Here is an 18440-nt window from a genome sequence, read left to right as displayed (position 1 = left end):
AAGGATGGGTTGGGCTTGGGGACTCGATAAATGACTGCGATGACCAGGGGTTTGGGGCCGGATCATTTGAAAGTGAGGGATTCGAATGATGGTGGGGCCTGGATGGGAATTTTGGTTATTTTGATGTTAAGCCGGTGGATGACAGCAATACCACCACCGGCACCACCGCCCGTCTAGGCGAGGATTGTCCATGTAGGAATAGCCGGAGGGGGTAGATTTGTTTAGTGTAATGTATTCCTGAGGTTTTTGCCATTGTTTCAGTGATGCACATAAAAGGTATTGTTACAGAGTTATGCATTAACCTGCATTATGAGTACTTATGAGTGCTTATAACTGTAATTCAGTGTTTTAAGCAGATTATAATGCATTATACAATGGACTTTAACCACACACATGTATCGAAAATAAATAAACAATCAATCAATCAATCAAAAATATTGTACATTAACATGCATGTTTATGTTTATCTATCATTCCAGAGTGTCCTGGTGGCCAGGTGTTCAGTGAGTGTGCTGGTTCCTGTCCATATATCTGTGAGGACCTGTGGCCACAGACACAGTGCATACCTGGGCCCTGCACCCCAGGCTGTGCCTGCCCTCCTGGACAGGTGTGTACACTACACTACACTGTGTGTATGTGTGTGTGTGTGTGTGTGTGTGTGTGTGTGTGTGTGTGTGTGTGTGTGTGTGTGTGTGTGTGTGTGTGTGTGTGTGTGTGTGTGTGTGTGTGTGTGTGTGTGTGTGTGTGTGCATGTGCGTGTGTGCGTGCGTGCGCATGCTTGTGCGTATGTGTGTGTGTGTGTGACTGACTAGACCTGGATTGTGTTGAGCTTTTCTTCTTTTACGCTTGCGTTGTGGCGCCCCTCATGAGCAGACTTGGCGCAGACCTGTCGTTGATCCAGGCGAAAACGTCTGTGTCTGAAAATACCTTTATACTGTATCTCATACTGGTCTGTCTGTCTGTCTGTCTGTCTGTCTGTCTGTCTGTCTGTCTGTCTGTCTGTCTGTCTGTCTGTCTGTCTGTCTGTCTGTCTGTCTGTCTGTCTGTCTGTCTGTCTCTGTCTGTCTGTCTGTCTGTCTGTCTGTCTGTCTGTCTGTCTGTCTCTGTCTGTCTGTCTGTCTGTCTGTCTGTCTGTCTGTCTGTCTGTCTGTCTGTCTGTCTGTCTGTCTGTCTGTCTGTCTGTCTGTCTGTCTGTCTCCTCAGGTGTTCAACAGTGGCTCCTGTGTGTCCCATGACGCGTGTCCCTGCTCCCCGCTGTCCCTGACCTCTGGTAACCTCAGCTGGAACGCCAGCCTGGCGGGTAATATCAGCGAGGCTGCGATGCCCCCTGGAACCAGCATACAGCTTCTGTGTAACACATGGTACGACAAGCCCAGTCATCAACACGCCGTAACGCATGCTAATTATACCAACAGTCATCACACACTGTAACGCAAGCTACTGTAGTACAGCCCAGTCATCACTCATCTGTGAGTGTTGCTACCTCTGGAACATGTAATATAATACACTCATTTTTTGTGTATTTTTTTTTTTCAAATCCATCTAGGGTAAATTTGTGTTTTTTCGTAAATGAATGCCCTACCTACACAACATTGTCGTACTATAGCCTAGAGCTAGAAGTGAAAGTTGCATTGTACTCCTTTAGAGCTATATTTATTTATTTATTTTACTTTTGAAAAGTAATAATTTTGTAATGTACATACAAGGTTTCTACCCGACAGAGACGGTAGCATACTTGTAGAGATGTATTGTGTTGGCAGCCAGTAGCGGTGTCTGTTAGTGTGATGAGGAGTGTGTTGAAGTGTAATGGATCGTCTGGCATGCAGACGAACCCAGACGTGCTGTCAGTAATTTCATCTTTCTGAACGAGGATTGTTTAATGGCCTTATTGACAGTGATCTCACGTCTGGATTGCGTTGACGTCTCAGCCGTCACTTGTAATAATGCCTCATAATGATCTGCAGGCTCTCTATCTCTCATTGTTGATCTATTTCTGTAACTATTTATCTCTCTCTTTCTCATTCTCTTTATTGCTCTGGTTCTCCCTTAGTCTGGGAGTCATCAATTCAGTCAAGAACACTCATTCACAACCATTTATTGCAACAAATGGAATACCGTTATACATGGCATTGATGGCTCCGCTGTCACGATGTTACGTAAGCTAAGTGTCATGTTAAACTAAATCATGGGATGCTGCTATGCAAACCCCTCCATGGGTGTACAAGAGCGGGCTCAAAGCAAAAATATTGAATCAATGGCAATTCAAGAGTCATGAAAAACTTGAATTCTAGTTTAACTTCAGAGCCATACAACATTGCATTTCAGTTTAACTTTGGAGCCATGCAAGACTCGAAGGTGGAGACTGGGGTGGTGGAGGCAAGCTTTGCCAGCAGCATGCGTATGTTGCAGAAATTGAATGGCAGAGACCCAGTGTAGGAGGGAGCCTTAATTGTTGCGGCAATGAGTTGTGATTGGAGGGTAGAAAAGCGTGGCTGACAGCTGATGACAGCTGGGGAGTGTTTGGCTCCTGTGTCCTGCACGAATGTTTCACTGGCAGCACAAATACATGAACAATATTGTCAAGGTGTCTAATTCTAAAGACAGATCCTCATAGAATAGAAGAATAGATATTCATTATATTCTTTATACGTCTGATTTTCTCTCTCTTTTTTCATTGTAGTTTTAGTCGACAAAATCAACACTAGCTCACAAATCACAGCGTATGATACGGTCAGCGTCACGCAGCCTGCCATAACCGTAACATGAACTGGAAAACAAAGTACAACATAGTGATAGAAGACATTAACTCTTTACTGTATGTCTCCCCCTCTCCCTCCAGTGTCTGCCAGAACGGAGTGCTGAACTGCACGTCGGACCCCTGTGACGGTGAGTGATGTCCTGTCAGCTGCTGCTCCCTTCTCCTAACCTATGGGGCGTCTACCTTTCAGCTAGGAAACAAATAAGGGAGAGGAAAGCTATTACTCTTTTTGGTTGAAAGCTTCTATCTAGAGTCTAGACACTATCAGGGCCTAGACTCTATAGACCTCTGATCTGTGTGGCAATGCATACGGATTGCTAACTGCTTCAATGACTGGCTGCAGTAACTGAGCACCAGTCCCAATGTCCCATGCATCAATCACTGCCCGCACAGGTCCGTTAACCTGGGAGTCGTATGCGATAAACATACAGTACCATGCTGTGCTGGTAGTAGGTGGCGCTAGAGGTTCATCTACAGGAAACTGTCACAGTTCGAGTCAAGACAGCATATAGGACCCAAGTGCAAGATGAGAGGCAGAGGCAGTTCAGTTCAAATTAAAGTATTTATTTCACCAATCAAGAGGAGTATAGGCAGCAATCAAAGTCCAGGTACAGGCAAAAGTCAAAATACTGGGAAGCAGTCAGGACACGAGGAAAACAAGGATGACAAAGGGAAAATACTATACTGGGAAAACTAGGGGATCTAAATACAAGGCAAACGAGAAGCCAAGAACAAAATAATACTAACAAACTCACAGTGACAATATTATATACAACGAACCAACAGAGAACTGAAAACACAAGGGCATATAAATAGACAAGGACTAACTGGACACGGCAAATCAACACAGGGATTGGCTGGGAGACTAACTAAGGATAGAGTGCGAACAGCCCCGCCCCTGCTATTCATTTCAATGGAAGTTGCTCAGTGGCGTTTTGAAGCATCCGGAAGAACACTCTACTTCCGCATTTGACCAACAGTTGGTGGTCAAATGCAGGGGCCCGCCTGCAGTACCAGCTCTGACCACTATGTCTCGCGTCTTCAACGTTGGCCAGCCATTCTGGGGGCTTAGATAACAGTAGGCAAAACAGGAAACACTAGGACATCACTACAAAATAACAGTATACAACAGACAGTAACAGAATACAACAGACAGATAATGACAAAAACGCTCATTTGCGGGCAGCCATAGCTGAGTTGGTAGAGATGCCTTCTGAGAAGTCTCTGGTTTGACCCTCGGGTCACCTGGTGTACACGTCAAAGTCTCCCTGAGCAAGACACGTTTGACCATCTGAGCAGCCAGCCATCTTCTGGGCGAAGCAGTAAAAGCAATTTCCCCAAATGAGTGATGATGTGTATGCAAATGTGAATACCTGTGTGATGTATTGTTGTTATGCTTGTAAAAGTATTCTCTTTGCTTTCTCCGTCGCTCTCAGCCTTTCTCTTTTCCTCATAGTTTTTCGAGGTTCTCTTCAGAATCAGAATCAGAATTAACTTTGTCACATCACAGTTTTATGAGTAAAAAAGTGGGTGAAATTAGTTTTTGTGTGAGGACATAAGGGGAGGCAGAGGAAAGAAGAAAGTTTGAGCGCTTTTATCACAAAAAGTACAAGTAAAGGTTTCAGATCATTTAGAAGCTTGTTTCACGAGCATTGCAGCTGTTGGGTTTCTCTTATCTTATCTTATGTACAGGCCTGATATTATATATCTCTCTCTTGGGAGCCTCATATGGTAGTTTCCTTTTACTACTGTAGCTCTCTCTCTCTCCCTCTCTCTTCTTTAATAACTCTCCCTCCCGTCCCATCTGCCAATTCACATCAAATAACAATAACTGAGCATGTTTGTTTTTCTCTCCCTCTCCCAGTGGACTGCGAGTGGTCTAACTGGTCCCAGTGGAGCCCGTGTTCGGCGAGCTGCGGCACGGGACAGCGGAGCGCCACGCGAGCAGTCGTCCAGCCCGCCGAATACGGAGGGGCCCCGTGCGAGGGCCCCGACCGCCGCACCGACACCTGCACGGCCCCCGACTGTGGTGAGTTATGAGAGGAGAGGAAGAACACAGCTCATTATGCTGAGTGTCTACTCTACTGTACTCTGACTGATGTAGTGCTGTTGTAATATGATATGAGAGAGAGAATGAGAGAGAGAGAGAGAGAGAGAGAGAGAGAAGGGGGGGTTGATGAAGGTCTCACGGTACGGTGATAAATAACATCTCATTTTATCCCCATTTTCCAACCGCACGCCCTTACTCATTTGCTCACTGTCCCCATCGTCTTCCCTTTATTCATCACACCCTCTCCATTCATCTACCATTCCTCCACAATCTATTTCCACTTCTATCCATTTCCCCCATTCATTATCCATATGTCCCCCCCACCTCACCCTCCATTCCCACCACCACCTCATCCCTTTCTTTCATTCTACCCTTCTTTCTCTCCACTTGTTTTCCTCCTTCCCTCCACCCTCTACTCCTATAGTACACATGTATAATATATTATATAGTATAGTATGTATAGTTTACATAGATACTCCACTGTTACGTTCTTAGTTTACGCATGATTCATGATAACTACTTTTTATATATGTGATGTATGCCATGCTTTTGTTATTGCTTAATGTAAATCGCTCTGGATTAAGAGCGTCTGCTAAATGCCTAAATTGTAAATTGTAAATTGTTCCTCTCGTCTCCTCCTCAAGAATGTCCCGGAGGAGAGAAATGGAGGAGGAGTGTGCCACAGGAGGTGCACGGCGTGTGCGAGAGGAGCTGCGAGGAGGTGTACGCCTCGCATCCCGCAAACTGCAGCGACCACGCCGAGGGCTGCGTGTGTGACGACGGACGTTACAGGAACACGCAGGGCGTGTGTGTGATCCCCGCCCTCTGCCCCTGTCATGACCAGGACACGCTGCGAGAGGTACGCGCTGCACACACGCACACACACACACACACACACACACACACACACACACACACACACACACACACACTCCAAAAGGGGAAAGTTGGCCGGTTACACTCATTGTGCTTGATCCATTGTGGCGACATGTGTGCCCCGATGCCATTAGCATGGTGTTTATTGCCCTGCCGCTCACTTCCATTGTGTTGTTATTTACCCATAAAGAGGGCCCTGTTTGAAGATGAGTGACAGGCCCCACGGGCCACACTACACCACTGTGCGTCCGCAGCCCTCGGACTCATCAATAATGCAGTCGGGCTCCATGGAAAGCCAGTGCTCTGACTCATAACTCTCTGCGAGCCTGCCTGGAATAATTTATGAGGGGCCGGGGATATTATAGGATTATGAGAATTAATCATATGGGTGACAAGAGGTCGAGTTCCCTCGGCCCTTCTCTCGTTCCTCTCTCTCTCGCTCTCGTTTTACACGACGTACGTCTCTCTCTGCTACTCTCTCGTTTTACACGCCGTAGGTTTCACAGCCTGTGGAACGGGGGCCAAATAGGTTTTACAACATTTGGACCGGGGGCCAAATACATGCAAAACACAACGATTTAATTGATAATATATCAAAACATGTGCAAAAATAAATTTGTTTCTTTAAAACCTTGAAATGTTCAATGACTTTTCATTGTTATACCAATAAAAAGGAACTTAATGTATTCTACGTTAGCTCCATTGATCAAAGCCATGGTCATCCCTGGTCTCTCTTTTTCTCCATCCCAGATGCTTTTGTCAACTTCTCCTCAGCCTTCTCCCAGTCTTTCTCCTTGCGTTACTTTGGATCTATTTATCTCTCTCTTTATGCCTCTCTCTTTCTCTCCCTGGTTGTGAAGATTTATCTTGTGTTGCTCAGAAGAGCACTTTGCAGTGCACATCTATTTCTTGATTCAGGTGCATAGTATAGTGGGACAAATTGATCAAAAGTTCCCGCATACTTGTCTAACTTGCTATGATATATTTATTGCACCATTTCGGTGTTAGACCTTCACAGGTCTAACTTTGTTTGAGGACAAATGCAGAGAGAGAGAGAGAGAGAGAGAGAGCGAGAGAGAGAGAGAGACCAAACTTTTTTTTGTGTGTGAAAGTGAAATATCCCTTTAAGTACTACACTATTACATTACACCCCTAAATCACAGTCAGACAGAATATTTAATGGAAATCTAACTATAAATGCGCCACGTCTCTGTCTGCGTTTGCCCCACCGACTTCACATTCGACACACGCTTTCCACACCGCAGGGAGTGCAGTGCCCAGTATCGAGTCGGTCGGACCCACGGTTGTCCAGAAACACCACAAAAGGCTCTGGTCAGGCTCTGCCAGTGGGCCTAATTAGCCCAAGTGCCCTCACCTGTGCAATTTCTAGCCTCTGCCTTAGCCAATTGATTGCCATGGCAACCCCACATCTGCCAATTGATTACTTAACCAGTCAGTCAGTTTGCACTCTTTAGACACGGGCAGACAGACAGATACAGAGATCTCCATGACAGACAGATACAGAGATCTCCATGTGGGAGTGGGACACATGGAGCTCAGTTAAAATGGGTGCTATGACAATGGGTATTGCATACTAAAGAGATCTCCATATACAGTATGGGCACAAAAGGGACACAGACAGATAGTTAAAACGGGTGCTATCACAAGTTCACAACGGGTATTATTAGGTTCTCAAGTTGCATCGCGTCTCAAGAAGGCCGATGGCCAACGGGCACGTACAGGTCTAGTGTCTTTAATATGTCGTCCTATTTCCACCGGGAGTGATATACCGGCCCTTCTATTACTCTCTCCTGCAGAAACTGTGCCCTCTGGACCCCAACTGGAGATTTGTTGGCTGGACTAACACCAAATAATTCCATATAGTTTGACCCTGTTCACAAGCCAATCACACTCGATCATTATTCTCCCTTTTTCAAGTCAGTGAGTAAATACTGCCAAGAGCCAAGCCGCCCCCAAATGCCCCCCATCAACACACAGACAGTACACGCGGACACACACACGCACACGCACACACACACGCACACACACACACTACCTACCTCTATACACACAGATTCTCATGCAATGATGAACAACAGGGTTCGCGAGATACCAACACCTGGGTTGTAACATGAAGGTCAAATGTGTGTCTCTCTCTGTGTGTGTGTGTGTATCAGGCGGGCTCAGAATGGGACGAGGGCTGTCTTTCCTGTCGCTGTGTGAACGGGAGGAAACAGTGTCATTCCAGATGTCCTCCGCTCGTCTGTGATGAGGTGAGACTCCCATGTGCCTCGTTGTTCTGTGTTAGTTTGTTTGCATTTCAGGAGACACTAACTTAAGCGCTATTTTATACTTTGTCGTAGTGTCGCAGAAAAAATAGCCAAATAGATGGTTTACAAGCTTAAAAAACAACTTTAGTTTTTTTCAACCAAGGTTAATGTTTTAGGTTGTTATTAGAGAAAGTAAAAGAGGAGTGTAAATTATTTTTCATTTGCTGCTTTCTTTCGTTTTAGTGATTTTAGCTTTTTTTGACAGAGGGGCGGGGCTGTGGCGGCATTCGAACATGGTCCTACTCCTAGACCCCAAGAAATTATATCTGGCCACAAAAGATCACGGGATCTATTGAATGTGACAAACTGACATATTAAGCCTACGACACACAGTATGGCATCCCCCTAGTATATCTACCTTCACATTCAGTAGATCCTGTGATCTTTTGTCGCCAGATGTAATTTCCTGGGGTCTAGTAGGCCTAAGCCGTAAACTTTTGGAAAAAAGGACGTATTTAGACCCCATGTTCGAATGCCCCCCCCCCCCCCCCCCCCCCCCTGTCAAAAATAGTGAAAATTGCTAAAACTAAAGAAAGCAGCAAATGAAAAGAAATGAACACTCACCTTTTACTTTGTCTAATAACAACCTAAAACTTAAACCGTGGTTGAAAAAAACTAAAGCTGACCTTTAAATGGTGCTTTTACAGTATATAGCGCCTTTTTCCATTTCTTTTGTGTTTTTGGGGTTCCCATATGTTTTTTCTATCCCCACAAAAAACAATTTTGAACAATCAGGCTTTCATATCATATAGGTGCTTTAATGGAAATTGTTCTCAGGAACAGCTCAACTGATTTTGTCCTCATCGTGATGGCATCAATGTCACCCTACTTTGTATAATTCCTCCTTCTTCAGTCTTCAGTTCCAAATTTGCATTTCCACTTTGTTTACAATGCTGGCATGGAAAGGAAACAAGTCTGGTTTTATCTAGCATCAGTGACTCAAATATTAAATAATCTGCATATCAGCACCCCCACCACCTCAGGACATTGTGGTACTGCAGCTAAAACTGCTTTCAAAGTCCAGAAAGAAATGACAAGGACTGGTTATATCAGAGTGGTTATTGAGGCTCAAACCATTAGAAATAACTTTGAGGGACATAGACAATATGATATTAAATATTAAAAGCAGTTTTATTTGCATGTTATTTGCATGTTATTTGCATGTTATTTGCGCTTTAACCAAAGCACTTTACATAGATTGTGCATTACATTCACCCATTCACACACCCATTCATACACCGATGGCGGAGGAAACCATGCAAGGAACCAAATTGCACATCGGGAGCAATTAGGAGTTCAATGTCTTGCTCAATTAAAGACACTTCGACACTTCCCATCCAGCTGCTCTACCGGCCACTCTACCTCACTCTACCCCTGAGCCACTGTACTGTGCAATGTAAAAGGTGGATAGTGTGGTCCATGAACCGTACTGTACAATGTTATCTATGACCTCCACCTCGAGTTTTATACGATACTTTCTTTTCCTCCTTCCATACATACGTCTGCTTGTGTGTCGTCTTGCTTGAAGCACAGCCCCACGCATTAATTATTGACCATCAGCTCACCTCAGAAGTGTCCGGTGGCTCACAGTAATCACGTTGACTGAACGTTGTTTCATGCGAGAAGTCAATCACTGTAACAAGCGAGTCTGTACCGCAGCAGGCTGGCTTCCTTCAAGGGCACTGAAGTGTAAAAAAGGTTAGAGGAGTGGATTTATGTGCAAAGACAATCAGTTTAAATACCTACACTGCTTGCAATAAAGAACAGTAAGTAGCTAACGCTGTCCTCTGCCTCACCGATGACCTTTCAGGATGGCACTTTATATTCAATCGATACAATAAAGTTGTAAATGTGCATATATGTGCAAATTATTTTTTATTTAACCTTTATTTAGACAGGACGTAACCACATTGGGACCTGAGGTCTCAGTCTCAAGATAGCAACAACGATCAAGTTAGACAGACAGGACAATCGATAAATGGTAAATGGTGCATTTATATAGCGCCTTTATCGAAAGAGCGTTACAATGTGCATTACATTCACCCAGAGTAGAGGAAATCAAGCAAGGCACCAAGACCTGCTCATTGGGAGCAGTTAGGGGTTCAGTGTCATCCTCAAGGACACTTCAACACTCACCCAGGCCTTCTGATTCCCAAGTGAACTCCTGAGCCACTACCGCTCAATACAGAGACAAGATGAAAACATATCCTAAAATGAAAGTATAAAGTTCTAGCAAAGTTTTAACCTCTAAGTGCAATCACAATCTGCCCCTTTTGCTTTTGTGAAGTTTAAAATGTTCAAAGGGAACCAAGCTGGACAGCAATTCCGTTCCAGCTGTAACATGTTCCAAGTTGAGGTGGCAGATACGGAGAAGGCCTTTTTAAAATGTTCTTTGAAGGGACATACATTTACTGTATATTGCTGGAATGCTCAGTTGACTTTATCTTTTAAGCACTTAGTAGCATCTCACAATGCGGTACTTTGTGAGCTTGTAGATATGCTATATTCGCTGAATGTTCATCTATTTTTGTGTCCAATGTTCACCTAATATGACGTGCCCAGAATAGGGATACTGCGGTTCTATGTTGTTAAAATAAAGATATCTACTATATAGAGATCTATATAGATAAGGACATACTGTAGCTTACAGAGTTAGTTCAGTTAGTTCAGTCACGGTGTGAATCAAGAAGGTATAGGACCCAAATGCAGGACAGGGAGGCGCAGAGAAGTCTAAATGCTAGAGGTTTTATTCACCAAAATCCAGGGTACAAGCAACATCACACTTACAGTTGGGTGCCACCGATATTGTCCCTTATCATTTGACCCATTTAGGCCTGACCTCAAAATTTAAAAAAATCCTTCTAAATCCTCCAGTTTTCTGAAATAAATATTTCCACGATTTTTCAAAAATAGCAGACCTACAAGCTCGTAGCGCGCCACTCGGTGGCGCGCTATGAGCTTGTAGATCTGCTATTTTTCAATAGCTAAATTATAACATAATGTTTAAAACACCAAAAGGGGTTCCCACCCAAAATGGGTTAACTGTCCTTTTGCGCAGATCACGCAAACCTCAGCAAAAAGAAAAGGACAATATCGATGGCCTCCAACTGTAAATGCTAGAGGTTTTATTCACCAAAATCCAGGGTACAAGCAACATCACACTTAACATCCAACAATGAAGTGACAAGGAACTAAAAAAAAACAGAGCTATAAATACACAGGGAAAACTCAAAATCAAGACAGTGATTGAAGCAACAGAGGAAACCAAGGGACCAAAATTACTACAAAACAAAAGCACAACAGAGAACGTCCACAGATCGTGACACTTAATGATTAATGATGGTGTTTAATTGTGCAAAGCAGGGAGACATTGTAGCAGAGCCAAACGCCAAGATAAAATATTATATGCACACTTGTATTCTCATTCTATAATAAATATTGGTTAAATCTATTCGTGAGTTATTATCTGACTGAACAGTCCAGTCATGCTCTTTTGCAGGCCTGACATGGTACAGTGCAGCAGCACACTGTGCCTCTAACATCTCAATTACTGTGGCCAAAGACAATGTGCTCTTATGGTCCCTGAAGAGGCTGTGGGCTGTGTAAGTGAAATCAATAACTGACTGTCCAATCCACCCACAGGACTGCACTGTATTCTCTACCCTAAAGCCATATATATATCCCCTAAACAAAGAAAATACAGCAATTTCCTGGATTAATTGTTACGTGTCTTTTATACTTTTAAACAGTGCACATAAAAATGTATGTTTTATTTTAGGATCAAATCGGGTGCAGTACTTAGTTTAGGCAGTTTTTGGTTTAGACTAGTCATTGGTTAGACCAGTCATTAGTCCTACAACTACAACCTATCTCAAACCCTCACCCTAAACCTAACCTCCCACTGGGCAGCACACCTAAACCTAACCTTAACCCATGTCTAACCAATGACTAGTCTAATCTAAGTATGCACCCCATCAAATCCACCACCTGAGCCTTCTCCTACAATGTCTTGTTGTCTTCTTACTGTCTGAAGAAAACCGACAAAGAGACTGCGACTGCCCCCTCTCTTTAAAAGACGACAGTGTAATTTAGTTGTGTTGAATTGGTGTTGATGATGTCAATTTAATCAATGTATATAATCATTTCAAAAATGTCCCCCAAATGTAAATGGTGACAATAGCCCATCTACAAGCTCACAACACAATGAAAAAAGTAATCCATAGAAAAATCACTAATACAATAATCAGTAGTAGTAGCAGCCATATATCTGAGATGACAAGTACATCCTCCAACCAAAACCTGGTCAATGATGCATAATTATGCTTTGTATAACTTGGGCAGCTGTGGCTCAGGAGGTAGAGCAGGTCGTCCAATGATCCCTGGGTCGGCGGTTCGAATCCCGGCTCCTCCTGTCCACATGTCAAAGTGTCCTTGGGCAAGACACTGAACCCTACATTGCCTCCAATGAGTCGGTCGGTGTAAGCTTGCCACCATTGGTGTGTGAATGTGGGAAGTGAGGACGCTGGCATCGACTGTTCGCCGCTTCACCTCCCAATGTATGAATGAATGAACCATTGTAAAGCGCTTTGAGCACATGGAAAAGCGCTATAAAAATGCAATTCATTATTATAACTAACTAACTAACTAAAATATAAATACGGTAAATAAGTCATAATAATCATTGAACCAGTACTGCTTAAGACAACAACAACACCACCTTTTATTGATATACAGGCCTATAGACAGTCCAGTTAGTGTTGGTGGCATGCCCTGCATGTATGTCTGCTTGCTTGCAAACCCCACCACTTGGCAGTCTCTGGGAGACGGGTCAGGCCCAGGGAGAACTGACAAGCGCTTTGCTCTCCATTATACGATACGGTAATTTAATGCATAGAGTTCCCTCCATGGACAGGTGAGGAATCGATGGCTGACTGTCCTTCACGGTGCACTGCCCACAGTTGTTTAAATCACTGTACAACTCCCTTTAGGGTGTCGCATGGTCTTTTTTTGACTGATTAGGCTTTACAGTCAGTCATAAATATTTTGATCTGACATGACATGCAGTGTCACCCAACATAAAAAGGAAGTGGGTGTAGTCATGTACATAAGTCATAGACCTATTAATATTGGATTGGATATGGATTATTAAAGATCAACACATCAATACATCTTTATTATGTTCACTTGTGACCCTGTAAATTGTAAGACTCATTTAATCAGATGTTGACGTCGTAAACATTTATATTCCATATCAATATTAATAGGTCTTAGACCTATGTACACTACATAAATCTGTTCACTTATTTTTTATGAGTTCTACGATTTACACTTTTACAGGGTCAAGACAGTAGACCATGCATGTAGCGTACGTACAGTACTACACACCTAGCAATGTGCATAGTTGAGGGGCATGTGTCATCATCATCTTTCATTTGGGGGGTGTTCAGCACCATCTGGGGGTCCGGCTCCCCTGGCTGTGGATCGCTATAAGGGCTTGTGGATATACAAGGATATACAGGAATCGTCTATTTCTCCTAACTTTCCTACCAATATGGAGGCGAGCTCTGGCTTGGGCAAAGACCCTCCGTAAGGCCAAAATTGCACAAACCGGAAATCCTGACAGTGGGCGCCGTCGAACGCTCGCGTGGTAGAGGTCGATGGGTAACTGGAAAGGTTGTCCCGGAGACTGAAATAGGTTGGAATGTGTTCTGCTGGAAACCCGTGCGTAGAGGATCGAATGGGGCAGGGTATGCAGTCGTGAGTGTGATTAATCCTTTAAAAACGGAAGAGCAGCCGCTCTGCGTACCCGGGTGCTCAAAACAGTTGTGCTAAAGGTCCTGGTCCTAAAGGCAGGACCGGCGCTACCTGTCCGCCGGTCCTGCGCTATACCTGTTGTGGCTAATCTGCTTTACCGTTTTACGACAGATTCCCTCAAAGGAGTTGGCCCCGGAGCCCGTGAGGGCAAGTTGCGGAGAGGGAAGTGATGTGAAATATAGGGCAAGAGGGGAAGTATGGGGGCCGAACTGGGGACACATTTATAGACACATTGCATTGACATACAGAATGCACACTATGGGCTCCATTTTCGTCACCACTAAACCCCTTAAATCCCTAAACTTCTTTGCCTTTTTTTTTCTATTTTGCTTTGCTTTTTTGAATAGTTAAAATGGCCAGTCTACAAGCTCACAACGTGTCAATGTAGATTGGCTAGTTGAACTATTCAAAAATGTTTTTCAAAATAGTAAAAAAAGGCAAAGAAGTTTAGGGATAAGGGGTTTAGCGGTGACGAAAATGGAGCCCAATGAATGCATTGATTGCATATACATATGCACAAACATATACTCAGACAGCCAAAAAGACATCAGCCTCTCACAAAGACATTGGTTATGCATCACTTCTCACCTCAATTAAATGATTAAAACACAGGACCATGCAGTGACAATGATGTAACATATAATAACATATACTGTACTACTGCATAGGTTCTTCTGCTGAGGTTTAGCAAAAACATGATATTATGTCATTAATGTTTATTTTAGTCCATGAATATTGTGATCTAGTTTCACATTAAATGTACATTTTCTGAAATACTCAGAAGACAGTATTGTATACGACAATATTATCTTGACTCTTCACATCACACAGTAGTGTCAGTATTGCTGGCGCTAAACGACTGAAATGGTGGGTCTACCACAAGAACAGCTGGCAGTTATCACATTTTATTTCGCCATGTTATTATCGGTCTGTGCTCCCTAGGCGAGGTGGCTCTCCAAATAAAGGGGAAGAGGGACATAATACTTGTTTGACATTTTGACATGCCTGACATGGCTGTCATTGTCACTGTCAGTAGAATATTGCTGACACTGCCACAGCCACCATGGTTTAGGCTCATCTGTACGCAGGATTCTCTGCGCTGTGAGGGGTGATTTGAGTGAAACTCTGAAAAGACTGTGTACGCCAGTATCTCCTCAAACTGAAGGCCGGCACGCACGCACGCACGCACGCACGCACGCACGCACGCACGCACGCACGCACGCACGCACGCACGCACGCACACACACACACACACACACACACACACACACACACACACACACACACACACGCCCTGATGACTTTACCCACCCACTCTTCGATGCCCCAGGCGGTTCCTCAGGGATGAATGAAGCCCACTCACTTAAAGGTGAGATCACAGAGTGGGCAGACACACAAGTTGACAGCAAGCAACGTTGTGTGTCCATTTAAAGGTGATGTGACAGGTGGATTGTTCATTTAAAAGGGCCATTCACTGACCCAGTTGGAAGTCACGACTCAGGACGCATGTCTCTGACACAAAAAGGAAATTAGATTAATTGTGCAGCACTAGTGTGTGCGTGCGTGTGTATATGGGAAAAAAGAAGAAGGAGCAGAAGGGAAATCAGGGCAGATCACATGGGGAACGGAACAGTGAAAGAGAAAGGTGAAGCTGTGTGTGTGTGTGTGTGTGTGTGTGTGTGTGTGTGTGTGTGTGTGTGTGTGTGTGTGTGTGTGTGTGTGTGTGTGTGTGTGTGTGTGTGTGTGTGTGTGTGTGTGTGTGTGTGTGTGTGTGTGTGTGTGTGTGTGTGTGTGTGTGTGTGTGTGTGTGTGCGGTTTTAACGTTGAGTGACAGCTACTGGCAGTGGTGCTGGTGTGGATGTCTGCTGTCAGCCTGTGGTGTGTGTGTGACTCAGTGTGCTAACAGCAGCTATTCTCAGAGAAGGACACAGGGCATCCTGACATGCACTGGACTGATCGCTCTCTCTCTCTCTCTCTCTCTCTCTCTCTCTCTCTCTCACAGGATGAGGTCAAGGTGGAAGAACCAGGCAATTGCTGTCCAGTTTGTAGGAAGACATTTACTGGTAAGTCAAACATCCCCCCCCCAAAAAAAAGACATTACATTTTTAAATATTTGCCCAATCTGTACTTGAGGTGTCACAATGGACCAGCGCTCCACTAAAGTATTGCTATAGTCCACTCTGCCTCATAATATCAGAGCGTGCAGCTCTGTCCACTCTCCATTTTCTTTTCTTTAATGAAACAGTAATAGGGGAGACACAGGAAGAAGTGTATTTCATATAAACCTCATGTACACTACAGTATACTGTATATTGTATGAGTATGACCTGTTAAAATACCTAGCCTGCTGACTGTAGGGCTAAAATGTTATATAAATGGCATCGTCTGCAAGGGCGCAGTGCAATGTCGCTGTGTTTCTAACCCGGGAGCACTCCTGTCATACTCCTATTTTACTCTCTTTCTCCTTTCTTGCCCTTTCTCTATATTTGTTTTTTTGAGTGGTGCAACCACTCCCTTACGGAGCTATGTGTGTGTGTGGGTGGGTGGCTGGCTGGGTAGCTGGGTGGGTGCCTGGTGGGTATGAGCACGAAAAGAGCATGGTTGTTTTTCACCACCTGTGCGCAACATAACACACACAAACCCACATGCACATATTAACTGTATATATGATGATTTCGGGTGTGCCAGTACAGTACAGTAGAGGGACCCCCACACGGTTGATTTTTTTTCAACACATTTTTCACCTGTTTTCTCTTGCCCTTTCTCAGAAACATTTTCTCTTCTCTCTCTCGTTGATAATGCCAATTAAACCATTTTCTTCCCTTGCCTATTTTCCTATTTTCTTACTGTTACTCTCTTGGAACACAATGGAAACAAGCCCTCTGGGCTTTTTGTGTTATGCTTTTAGCATTAATGTATAACTACCTGTGCACTTTTTGCAAACTTGTTAATTAAGTATTCAATCAATCGATCGATCAATCAATAACTTTGACCCTCTCCTCTCTTCCTCCATCAGGGGAGGTGGAGCCAGCGTGTCATCGCTACACACAGATCAGGAACATCACCAAGGGGGACTGTCACCTGGACAATGTGGAGGTCAGCTTCTGCAAAGGTCGCTGTCTCTCCAGGACTGATGTCATCTTGGAGGTATGAGCAGAGACACGCACGCACGCACGCACGCACGCACGCACACACACACACACACACGGACATACTGTACCCATTCAGAATAATGTAGATGATCCATACTGGCTGCAGAAGTCGCTACCTTCCACGCAACAATGTCATTACTATTAAAAGTCAAAGTCAAAACTTTGAATACGCTGAACATTTAAGTAAAAGTATCAATACTGCAATGTAGAAACACTCTGTTACAAGTAAAAGTCTGGTACTCGACTAAAAGTACAAAATAAAAATCATCAAAGTATAGGGTATTATACCCTATACAATAATGTTTTGTTTGCAACACAGACAGGTTATACTGGCATGGAAAAAACTTTTAGGCTATTTCTCTGACAATTAGGCCTAGCTAGAAGAGTTTCCCCTACTATTACCTGGCACTGCTATACTTAGCGATATATACTTAGCGATAGCACCAGTCACTTCATTTGTAATGTGAAGTACTAACTTTTTAATTGCATTAATCTCCTTTGTGTGCTCCAAATTAAAGTGTTCTATGGCTAGATAAGGTTCTCTCTCTGTGAAGGTTTTGACTACAAACGAGCTGTGAAACCTAAAATACTGGACTCAAAATACCTATGGTGAACTATTTTGGAGTTTGGACTGTAGAATTCAGTGCAACTTAGTGAAATTGGACACTACTAGTACTAAGCCATTTACTAACACTACTAACAGCACTACAGTGCAGTGCTGTTGTAAAAAAGCAATAACACTCAAGGTCATAGTTTAACTTGGTTATTGGCACGACTATGCGGGGCGACAGCATTCCGCTTTGTGTCCCTTCGAGCATGTGAAGATTTGGTCCTCTTCTGGGCGCACAATAAAAGCACATCAACAACACTTTTTGGTGCATGGGTTCCCAGCCTTATACGTGCCAATTACCACAATAAAGTTCTCTCTCCTTTTTATTGCTTGATTATACCACAACTAGTTTCAACCTTGCATTGTGATTGGTTGACGACCATTGTAAGGAGTGCCAATATCTTCCTATAACAGCACTTAGAACACTTGATTACCATACCATAGCGATGGTCACCACCAACACTCGTTTTTATTATGGTAAACATGGAACAAATAAACGTACACACATCCTACTATAAATGTGCCACGTCTCTGTGTGTCTGCGTGCGTGTGTGTACGGTTGTAATGCACGTAACTCGACAACCGTTTGTCCCACCGACTATACATTCGACACACGCGGTCCACCCCCCCGCAGGGAGTGCAGTGCCAGGTATCGAGTCTGTCGGACCCACGGTTCTCCAGAACCACCACAAAAGGCTATGGACAAGTTGACAACGGGTATTATTAGATTCCCAAGTTGCATCGCTCTCAAGTAGGCCGGTGGCCAACGGTCACGTACAGGTCTAGTTACAGTAATCAAATCAAATCAACACAAATCAATGTGGATGGTGAAGAGTTGGATTTTTCTCTC

General features: G+C 43.9%; 1 protein-coding gene across 2 annotated transcripts in view; it reads left to right on the top strand.

Annotated features, from left to right (window-relative positions):
• The window catches only part of sspo (SCO-spondin), a 113465-nt gene that overhangs the window by 91201 nt on the left and 3824 nt on the right, over nucleotides 1-18440 (top strand). For both annotated transcript variants that reach the window (XM_079490337.1, XM_079490338.1), the window contains exons 113-120: nucleotides 480-607; nucleotides 1204-1361; nucleotides 2840-2886; nucleotides 4623-4787; nucleotides 5453-5667; nucleotides 7862-7957; nucleotides 15831-15891; nucleotides 16845-16975. In XM_079490337.1, coding sequence (XP_079346463.1) covers nucleotides 480-607; nucleotides 1204-1361; nucleotides 2840-2886; nucleotides 4623-4787; nucleotides 5453-5667; nucleotides 7862-7957; nucleotides 15831-15891; nucleotides 16845-16975 — 1001 coding nt within the window. The remainder of the gene's footprint in view (nucleotides 1-479; nucleotides 608-1203; nucleotides 1362-2839; nucleotides 2887-4622; nucleotides 4788-5452; nucleotides 5668-7861; nucleotides 7958-15830; nucleotides 15892-16844; nucleotides 16976-18440) is intronic.

This window comes from Electrona antarctica (genome assembly GCF_951216825.1).
Source record: "Electrona antarctica genome assembly, chromosome: 20".
Lineage (NCBI taxonomy): Eukaryota > Metazoa > Chordata > Actinopteri > Myctophiformes > Myctophidae > Electrona > Electrona antarctica.
The sequence above is the reverse complement of the archived record's forward strand: the minus strand, read 5'-3'. Positions and strand labels throughout refer to the sequence as shown.